Below are 11,205 nucleotides of genomic sequence, written 5' to 3'. Positions count from 1 at the left end.
TCCTTTCCCTGCACTTCTAAAAAAAAATCGTTTTTCCATTAGCTGTCCCTGCACTCTGAACGCTGGAAAATGGCAGAATCTAAAATGGCTGTTGTATTTATAGGGCTGTGACATCACAGGGCTTGCTGGCTGCTGATTGGCTGCATGCAGGCATGTCAAACAGGGTGATCCAGCCTTCCCAGAGTTCCTTGCCCCATGTCCTCACATGTGTAGCCGCCATTTTTGGAAAAATGCGATTTGTTACCACGAAGCGTGATGAAATTCGCATTCGTTGTGAATTAATTTTTTCCTTAAATACTAAACGATCTCCACTTCATCAGCTTCGATTCGCTCATCTCTAATAACGCACCATGTGTTGACGCAGGGCCGTCTTGCCAACATTAGCACCCTGGCCATGCCTCACCTTCTGTCCACACATCCTACATTCTATTTCCCTAGTCAACTATATGGAAACGGAGGGACTGTAGTACCTGCCTACCATGTCCGCCATCTTGTGCAATTGATAAGTATTGTGTATTGATGCCTTATTCACTTACTGTGTATTCTGTCTGACGGCTTATGTGTGTTCCCATTTGGAACTTGAGTGTTGCAGGTATGTGTGGTTGACATATTTGCAGTCCACACACAATGATGTAAATTGTATACAGTGATTTTAACCTTTTTGGGATTTTGTATTCTTTGAATAAATTATTACTTTTATAAAAGAGGTGCAGCCTTGTTTGCAGTAGTTCTTTTCTCTTGGCTTTCTTGGCCTTTTACTAATACAGTGGCTTTCACTCTGTTATACTTATTGGGTGTGCCCCCTGAATATTCTTGGTTGGCCAGATCCATGTTCAGCTTCTGCGCCGCTGGATGAGTGCACTGCCACGCTAACATCCTCCAGCGACTTGGTGAAAAATTCCCACACTGGCGAGTATGGCATTTTCCCTCCATCACTGCGTGATGCCTGCTTGCCACAGCTTTTATGAACCCGTGAAGTGCTAGTGTGTTCCTCACAGGTAGTCTCCCAAATATCAGACGGTGTACCCCCTCCTGCGTTTGACTGCAGATCTCCCACTGCTTTCACCCTGCTGTCTCAGCGGCACTCTTCAACCCTGTTGGCTCACAGGCATGCTGCCACTCTCGCCCCTTGATGATGATGATTACCCCTTTTTACAAAGCTCCCACATGCGATCAGCTACATCATCTACATCTGTTTGGTTGTCACTTGTGTCACCCTCACCTGTCTCTTGCGCACTTCCCTGACCTTTTGCAACATGTGCTCCCACCCAACTTTTAGCATCAGTAGTTGCACGCCTAGAGGAGTCTGCAGCAGACCTCTCCTCCAAGTCTGGGGTGGCCTGTAACTGCTGACTGTCCTCACAAAGCTCATCCTCGCTAAAAAGCAGAAAGAGCAGCAAAAGAAAAGGGCAGGTTCTGGACAGGTGAGAGCACAAAGGTAGTTCCTGAGCCATGCCAACCAAGTGTGGTGTTAGAGGAACCCACCGATTCCTGGCTGTGTGTGCAGCACGCCAGACCTGCAGGGTATTGCGAAGTGAGGTCACGGTTATGGGCAATCGAGGATTACTCACTGTTTGTAGGAGAACCCTGGGCAGGCATGCAGCAGTGAAGGAGAGACTGACACAAAGTTCCTCTGGGGCACACTCTGTATGTAGGGACCAGGCCTGATGGTGGATGAGGTGCCCTGGATGTTGCGGGTGTTTTGAGTGCCTGGGGCAAGGTCCCTTAAGAATCGTGATGCCAGTGCCTGTAACGGTGGCACACCGATTTCTAGTTGCAATAAGTGAGGTACACAGATGGTATGGTGAACCAAACTTTGCTTTACTTGGAACAGTCCAACTTTGTACAATATGATGGTAATACAGTCCCTTACATCAAGTGTTTCACAAGCAGGCTTATTTCCAATACTGGCAGGTATATTCTTTGCAAGATACTCAGAGGATAAACGATCAATGCTTCTCAGACCAGGCTGCACTATTTCATAGCTATTCTGGCTGGCTGTATCCCAAGGCCCGTATGCCTAAATGCTGGCTTTTATCCTTGGCAAAATAATCTTCCTCCCGTATTTATCCTTGCACTATATTGGTAATATTTCTGCCCTTCAGCTTACTTGAGTCTAGCTGGATACACTGGCTTTGCTTGGCTTGGCTTGAGGGTACTGCAGGTTTCTCCCAGGAGGCAAACTCTTCTACTGGAGTGACTCTTCTGAGCTAAACTTAGACTCAGGAACTTCAGGCTGACTAAGTTACACTTCTAGCCACCTGGACTGCACTACCTCTTCCCTGTCTGGGCCTACCTATATATACTCAGGGCTCTCTAGCTCCCTCTAACGTCTAGGAGGCTGAACTACACCCTAACAGGCCTGATACCAAGATAACACAGGGAAATGAGCATACAACATCACATTAAAGGGAATCTGTCACTAGCATATTAGCAACATTTTTTTTTTATGAATCCATGTGTAATAAAGTACCTTATTTCCATATGTCTTGTTCTTTTTATTCTGTCTTGTCATTTCTTTAAAAAAACGCTTTTCATGATATGCAAATGAAGCTGTAAGGAGCCCAGGGGGGCATTATTCTTTGTCCACGGTGCCCAGGAACGCCCCTCTGAAGTGCCGTGCCCGCCTAAATTTGAAAACTAAGAACTCCTCCAAGACCGCCTAAATCGCCTCCCAGAGGCGAGGCTAAGTGCTCCCCCCCTCAGCGCCGCGCTCTGCGGCAAACACCCCTGATCCTCCTTCCGCCCGCATCCGAAATCCCACGCAGGCGCAGTGCCAGTGGTTGCCTGTGACTGCACGATGATAAGACGACTGAGGGCAACAGCTTCAACAGCGTCACTGGGCATGCGCCGATCCCAGTGACGTGTTCGCTGTTTCCTCAGCCAGCTGGAAGCTGTTGCCCTCAGTCGTCTTATCATCGCGCAGGCGCAGAAAATCACCGGCACTGCGCCTGCACGGGATTTCAGGTGCGGGCGAGAGGAGGATCGGGGGTGTTTGCCGCAGAGCGCGGCGCTGAGGGGGGGGGGGGAGCACTTAGCCTCGCCTCTGGGAGGCGATTTAGGCGATCTTGGAGGAGTTCTTAGTTTTCAAATTTAGGCGGGCACGCCACATCAGAGGGGCGTTCCTGGGCACCATGGACAAAGAATAACGCCCCTCTGGGCTCCTTACAGCTTCATTTGCATATCATAAAAAGCGTTTTTTTAAAGAAATGACAAGACACAGAATAAAAAGAACAAGACATATGGAAATAAGGTACTTTATTACACATGGATTCATAAAAAAAAATGTTTGCTAATATGCTAGTGACAGATTCCCTTTAATGCAATAGACATATTTAACCCTTGTGTAGTGCCCACCTTTACCTAGTGGGACACTACATGTGTATCTGTTGTCACTTGAGATGAAGTTGAAGAACAAGTCAACCATTTCAGTACAGCTGGATTGTTGGTCAAAACATGACCACTGGATGACAGTGGCAGCTCTGGCCTGTTGTTGCGGCTGCAACCCCCTTCTTCAGCTGTTACTTGTGGCCAAGATCCACGTGGCGATATATTAGACTGCGCTCCCTGGACTTTGTGTGGATGTCATGGCCCATAACAGGTAGGAACTAGTGTTAGGGACCACTCATGAAGGCAACCTTAACGTGGTGAGTGGCTTATTACGCTTTGGCCAAAACTTACACCAATGCCTTATTCAACATCCAGCATAGAGGCAGGGCAGAGTGCTGGTTGCAGAGTGCGATTGCATTTGTGTTTTTGCGTTTGTATCTGTATTTCGCCATAGCAATGTGCACCTGCATACAGGGTTGTGCGGGCTGAATCCCCCACATTTTTTTCTTTGTAGTATATATTGGAGGCGTGGCGATCTCCAAGCAGTCATGCACACCTGACCAGTTAGTCTGCCCTGGAGGCTGGTTTTAAAGTCAGTATAGAACTGAGTCTGCTTATATAGCACCTACCAGTAGCCATTTGGCTCCAGGAGAAGTATACAGTGGGCTCAGCATGCATGTTGGTACTTGCATCCCTGGATCCGATGAAAGCTGTAATGGCACCGGACGGGGTTAAAAGCAGAGTGTGCTTGGCGTGCATGCTGTACCTGCACTGCCTGGACATTGTGTGGCTGTCATGGCCCATAACAGGTAGGAACTAGTGTTAGGGACCACTCATGAAGGTGACCTTGACGTGGTGAGTGGCTTATTACGCTTTGGCCAAAATGTACACCAATGCCTTATTCAACATCCAGCATAGAGGCAGGGCAGAGGTTTGCAGAGTGCGATTGCATTTGTGTTTTTGCGATATATTAGACTGCCCTTTAATATTGAGGCACAGTAAGTATATGTATAAAATAACAGATTAAGGACAGGTTCACTTTGGCATTATTGAATTCTGTTATAGGTTCCGTTATAACAGTTATAACAGAATATAACACAATTCTAGGACCGAATTTACAACGGAAGACTTTAAGAGGCATCCGGTTTGCTCCGTCCTTATACATGTCTATGGGGCTAAATAACGGTACCGTTTGTTTCCGTTATACAGAACGCAAAAAATAGTCCTGCCGACAGTGATATGGCGGAGACCGCGCAAGATGAGGCTTTTATAAGGCTGTGCCGTCACAGGGGATGGCTATCTGCAGATTGGCTGGCATTATGGTTGATCTCGCTTTTTCAGGCTTCTTTGATTTTGTAACACATGCAGCTGCCATTTTAGAAAAAAAAAATATATTCATTAGAACGAAGCGCTAGGAAATTCTGATTAGTGGCGAATCAAATTTTTCGTAAACTTCGGATTAAATTCCACTTTGGATGCTTTGATTCGCTCAACACTAGTAGTTATATTCTTTTACTAAGGGGCAGTATTAGAGCAGTTATATTCTTGGCTATGGGGGGAAGTATTATAGTAATTTTTGTATATAGGTAGCAGTATTATAGTAATTGCATTTTTGTAGACAGGGACCATATTACAGTAGCTATAGTCATGTACATGGAGAACAGTATTATAGTAGTTATATTCCAGTACATAGGGGGTCAGTCTTACCATAGTTTTATACTTGTACATAGGAGGCAGTATTATAGTACTTATATTCTTGTCCATAGAAGGCAGTATTATAGTAGTTATATTCTTGTCCATAGAAGGCAGTATTATAGTACCTTTATTCATGTACATAGGTGGCAGTATTATACACTACTGGAAAAAAAAAAAAAAGAACGATTAAACTGAGATCCTGTATCTGTATGATGGCATCTCCCCTTGATGTGATGCAAGGGGGATGCCATCATACAGATACTGGATCTCAGTTTAATCATTATTTTTTCATTTTCCAGTATTCAGTATTAATTTGACCCTGCCACAACATATACCCTGCTGCAGAACCCAAAATAAAGGGTGCACCACCTTGGTTGGGTGAACATTGACCAAGCACCACTAAAGTCTATAATTTGTCAACAATCTCAGCTCAATCACATTAAGTGTTTATATTCTTTATATTCTTGTACATAGAGACAGTATTATAGTAGTTATATTCTTCTACATAGGATCAGTATTATAGTAGGTATACTCTTGTATATAGGGGACATGATAAAAGTTGTATTCTTCTCCATAGCAACATATTTTAGTAGTTTTTAGGGTAGTGCTATAGTCATTTGTACCAGTATAATACATCTATTATACTTTGAGAACCGAGCAGGTTTCTTCACCATGGATGTTACAATCAGTCCTGATGTGGCCTTAGTGTTATTTAAGGCACATTACAAAATTACTCTTCGATGACAAGCCCATTGAGTCATTTCTCGCTTCTTCTCACAGTTTTTGTAATAGGGATGTAAGAATTTTTTCAAGGAGGATGATCTGAATACCTTATTTTACACACACTGTACCCTTCACAGATTTAACGGCCATGTTCCCTTTTCTCTACAAGTCCCTATGGTTTTGCTAAGTTGAATGTTCGTTGCTGTCACATGCCTGCTCTGCCAGCGGCGAGGGATGCATCCAAGCTTTAAACATGTCCTTCAGACAATATGAGCTGTTATACATTTCTTTACCAAGATCTACTAGGGCAGCGAATAAAAGATGATCTGATATCACTGTACACGCTGCCTATGTATTGAGATTTAAAGGCAAATACATTAGGATGTTTTTTCCCTTCTAACCCCTGTCCCCTGGATAAGAGATCACTGTTAGACTTGGGACTCCCACTGAACATCACAATAGAGTCTCCATTCCCCCCTATGAATGGTGTGGCAGGTTGAGCATATGCTCTGCCATTCCATTCATCGCCAATAATAAACCAGTATACACCTATGGTCGGTCTAGTGGTGGCTGCAGAAAGCCAGAATTGAATCCTGAGTCTATGGAGTGAAATTTGGGCACTGTATCAGCTGTATATTAAGTAACTAGTCTGACCTAAAATGTCATGGTGATATTAGGTAGAGATTGACTTTAAAGAGATTGATATAAAGAGATTTTCCTAATGATGTCTTGAAGGCACAAGCCACTGAGTTCCTCATCAGAGCATGATGTCATGTACAGGTCATGTAAATGTATGGACAATTGTACATAGAAACCGAAAGAAAAACTACAGAAGCCTGAAGGTTCAGTTCATGTTTATTCACTTACCTGCTGAAGACCAGCAGAGTTAGCCCCTGTTTAGATAACCCCATTGCTTTGTGCAGTGAGCTGTGTACAGAAAATATTTAATGGAGGATTCCTGGCCATGGAGGCAGGGAATGCCTTTGAAATGGTTTCTGCCCTAGGGTAACCCCAGGAGCTTTCCAAACCCACTCATGCGAGTCAGACATAAGATTAAATATTCATATACTACAGACACTGTCACACGCTTTCTCACTCTGGTCATTCTTCTTCTTTGCTGTGTCCTAGTTTTGACTGAATTCTTAAGTATCTTCATCTGCTCTTCTGTCCGGTCAAGCCTGCCTGCATATACCATGCATTCATGCTCCCCATATTCCCACCCAAATCCAATGTTCCCCACCCACAGTTAGCAAAAATGATCTGTGCGTTTTCCTGGGTCAATGGGATTATATCATTCCGGCCAGCCAAGGTGGGAGGAACAGTCCAACGGTTCCCAAGAGGCAGACGATGATAAACATCCATAAGAAGATTCGGTCAATCACCATAGCGACATACTTCCAATCCTGCTTTACCTGAAGGAACGAGAGGCCAAGTTACATATATGTAATACATGTTTTATAGGTGGTATAAGAGATAGTTGTGATTATGGGAGGTTCAATATATCTATTGCAACAATGGTTGGGTACCAGGCATAATCCAAGGACCAGTGTGGTGGTATTTTTGAAAAGAAAGCAGATTCTGGACATCCCCTCCAATATGGGGTCAACTTCAACTTACATACTGATATACTCTGTTACATTGCTGAACATTACCATCAACGAACCTTCTTCCTTTGTGATGACTGAAGTAAGACATTTTTGGAGAAATATAGACAACAGGAGTCAAAATCTTGAATCTCCAGGAAACGAAAATATATTTTTGGAACATACAGTAGGTACCTAACAGAGGTGGTCCTCCACTTATGAACTGTCCAGGCTTGACTTAACATGTTGTCCTCTTTACACAATCCCTTTTTGTTAAAGGGGTCATAAACATAAGGTAATCAAAGGTTGCCTTGCTGTTGAGAGCCCCAGCCATCAGCTTTAAAGGGGTTGGCCTATCTCACACATTGCTGGCATATGGCTAGGATTTACCACCAATGTCAGATAGGTAGAGGTTGCACCTCTGGGACCTGCGCCTATCTGTAAAATGGGATTCCCAAAGTGAAAAAGAGTGCACCACGCAAGCATAGTCACCCTCCATTCACTTCTACAGGAGTGCCGAAAATAGCTGAGAGCCGGCTCAGCTATTTCCGGAACTCCCTCACAGGTAAATAGAAAGGTGTCCATGCTTGATATGGGAGAGCATGCTGCTTATTCACGGCGCCCTTTCCTTTGATTTGGGGGGCCCTGTTGAAGGCATTGCCTTTGTCATTCACTATCAGAATAAAGAGAAAAGGGGGACATCCACGGTTGGACCCATTCCCTTTGCTATTAGGTAGGATGGGACCTATGTAAGACTGCAATGATCCAAAACAAGAGGTGGGGAATTCAGTGGAAGTCCAGTTTGATCAGTATGTGTACGTCAAGCCTTCACTCATGGTATGCTTCACAACAGCAATCGTATGAAGGGTGGAAGCAACAAATGTTTGAGAGTGATGTGTGTTACAGTCATGGCCAGAGAATGTCAGACACAAGGGAAGGCCTTCAGAAGTCAAGCAGAACTATGAGCCTGAAAACCAGTCAACGGCAGAATGTAAAATAGAAAGCAACGTGTGGGGGGAAGGAAGAAAGGAGTAAAGATTTGGCATACACAATCTTAGTAGAGGGGATTGAAAGCTACAGTCTGGAGGAAGATGCTGAGAGAAAAGACAGATAACAGCCACTTGAGATGGAAATAGACTAAATGATTGCAGGCTGTGCGCTCACTTTATCACACTGTGAGTAGCTTGCTGACAATGGCTTCCATTTAAAGTTATCAGACAGCACAGCTTGCACCTGCCACATAATGACCAAAGCTGAATAACGCAGGCCTGCATGGAGTGACAAGGTCAGCAGTGTCTTCTGTATGGGCCGAGACTGAACAATAAGGAAGTGCGGTGTACCCCAAGACTAGTGGCTCAAGAATCAAAGAGCACAAGTATTGCCACGTAGACATATCCCTCTGCCACCCGTCTAATATGCTTATACGCCATGGGTCCGTGTGATTAGGTCCATTGTAGGAATTCATGTCGAAATGGCATTGATGTGAGGGAGTTTTAGATATCTTTAACTCTCTGTTTTAAAGGGGCTGTACAGGATCAGTAAAAAAATTGCCACTTTTATCCATGAACAGCATCACTCTTGTACATGGGTTGCACCTGGTATCGCAGCTTAGTCTTAGTCAAGTGGGTGAAGGTGAGATGCATTTTCGTACAACCAGGCCCGGTGCTACCATAAGGCAGACCAAGCGGCGCAATTCACTTCACCACAGCGCCGCTGGGCGCCCCAGCCTGCGCAGCTGCGCTGCATGCATGTGTGCGGCGCCGTGAGTGAGCACGGCCGGTCACGGGGTCAGGGGGTGTGACTGGAGTGGCTCGCGGAGGCGGGCAGCAGCAGGAACTGGAGGGAGCTGGTGGTGACTCATGCTGTGAGTCACACACAGCCAGACTGCCGACTGAAGTGATAGGTGAGCGCCAGTGGCAGTGCCATGGAGGGGGAGAAATGTGTCATGGGGGGATGGTGTGCCATGGAAGGGGGGGGAGAAGTGTGACACAGTAGGGCTCATGGGGGTGATGTGCCATGGGAGGGGAGAAATATGACATGGGGGAGAAATGTGACATGGAGGGCTGATGTGACATAGAGGGGGAGAAAAGTGACATGGGGGCATGATGGCTGACATGGGGGCATGATGGCTGACATGGGGAGCTGATGGCTGACATGGGGAGCTGATGGCTGACATGGGGGCATGATGGCTGACATGGGGGCATGATGGCTGACATGGGGGGCTGATGGCTGACATGGGGGACTAATGGCTGAAATGGGGGCATGATGACTGACATGGGGGCATGATGGCTGACATGGGGGCATGATGGCTGACATGGGGGTATGATGGATGGGGGCTAATGGATGACATGGGGGCATGATGTCTGACATGTGGGGCTAATGGCTGACATGGGGGCATGATGGCTGATATGGGGGTATGATGGATGGGGGCTAATGGCTGACATGGGGGCATGATGTCTGACATGTGGGGCTAATGGCTGACATGGGGGCATGATGGCGGACATGGGGGGCTGATGGCTGACATGGGGGACTAATGGCTGACATGGGGGCATGATGGCTGACATGGGGGGCTGATGGATGGGGGCTGATGGCTGACATGGGGGGCTGATCTGAGGTCTGATTAACATTGGGTGTCTGATTGGTGGTCTGACCTGAGGTGTAATGAAAAAATTTTTTTTTTCTTATTATCCGCCTATAAAACCTAGGTGCGTCTTATGGGCCAGTGCATCTTATAGGGCGAAAAATACGGTCCTCAAACTAGCGATTGTATGAAGCAGAGAGAAGATACCAGGACCACACAGAGGAGAAGCCAGCTTCTGCAGATGGGACCAGGGTCAGGTGAGCTGCGGGGGTGCCAAAATGTAGCTTTGCTTGTGTAGGCAAAAATCCTTGCACCGGCCCTGCGTACAACCTAGGCATACGGCCACATGGGTTGGATTTTCCGCTACATATGGATTTGTCACGGACTTTATCATTTGTGATATCTGTGGTGGACATCTGCAGCATAAACTCACTTGCTGCAGATTTTTTTTAGCTGGTACTATATAAAACTGTGGATTTGACACACACAAATCTACGGAGGCGAGTCTGCAGCGTATCCACTATGTGTGAACGTAACCTAGTAGGGAATTCCGAATTAAATGTGGGTTCTCTGGACTACAGATATTGATGATCTATTCTCCAGATAGGTCATCAATATCAGACCGGTGGGGATTTGACACCTGACACCCCACCGATCAGCTGTTGTGGGCTTAGTGTGCGAAGCTATACATTGTATAGAGGCTGAGGCAGACAGCTCCATACGTTGTGTAGTGGCTGTACTGAGGTACTGCAGCTCAGCCCCCATTCAAGTGAATGGGAGCTGAGCTCCAGTATGCTGGCACTAGAAATGGCACAGTGTACAGAGCCTTCTACTTCCACTCTGTAAACTGTTTCCAGCAGAGTGGCAGCCGGAAACAGCTGACCCATAGGGGTACTGGGTATTGGATCCCCACCAATATGGTATTGATGACCTATCCTGATATTTGTAGCCCAGAGAACCCCTGAATAGAAGAGGTCTAGTACTTAAGATCTTCATTTCTTGGCCAGAATGGAGGGTGTCTTGTTCTGGAGGACCTATCCTGTCCTGCATTTCACACAGTTCATAGATTTGAATGGGCACATGTATAATGCTTAATTTCCTCTGTGAGGGCTCTGCAGGGGAACCGAACACTTATTCACAAGTTTCTATACAGCTGATTGCTGTGAAGGAGGGAGGGTTGGGTCACTGCAGGGATTACTTTGTTTTTTGCTTATTGCTGAGCAACACTTCTAAAAAGTATGCAATGTGCAAAGCTGGGAACACTGTTAATTAATGTGACCATAGAAGGCCAGA

The 11,205-nt window shown here is 45.9% G+C and overlaps 1 protein-coding gene across 1 annotated transcript in view; it reads right to left on the bottom strand.

Moving 5' to 3' along the window:
* Positions 1–7,020: 7,020 nt before the first annotated feature.
* Positions 7,021–11,205, bottom strand: part of LOC122941032 (neuronal acetylcholine receptor subunit alpha-4-like) — a 66,198-nt gene continuing 62,013 nt past the window's right edge. The window contains exon 6 of the mRNA XM_044298017.1: positions 7,021–7,160. Coding sequence (XP_044153952.1) covers positions 7,035–7,160 — 126 coding nt within the window. The 3' untranslated portion in view covers positions 7,021–7,034. The remainder of the gene's footprint in view (positions 7,161–11,205) is intronic.

Source organism: Bufo gargarizans, chromosome 6 (assembly GCF_014858855.1).
Source record: "Bufo gargarizans isolate SCDJY-AF-19 chromosome 6, ASM1485885v1, whole genome shotgun sequence".
Classification (NCBI taxonomy): Eukaryota; Metazoa; Chordata; class Amphibia; order Anura; family Bufonidae; genus Bufo; species Bufo gargarizans.
Note: the sequence above shows the minus strand (reverse complement) of the source record. Positions and strands in the feature narration are given on the sequence as shown.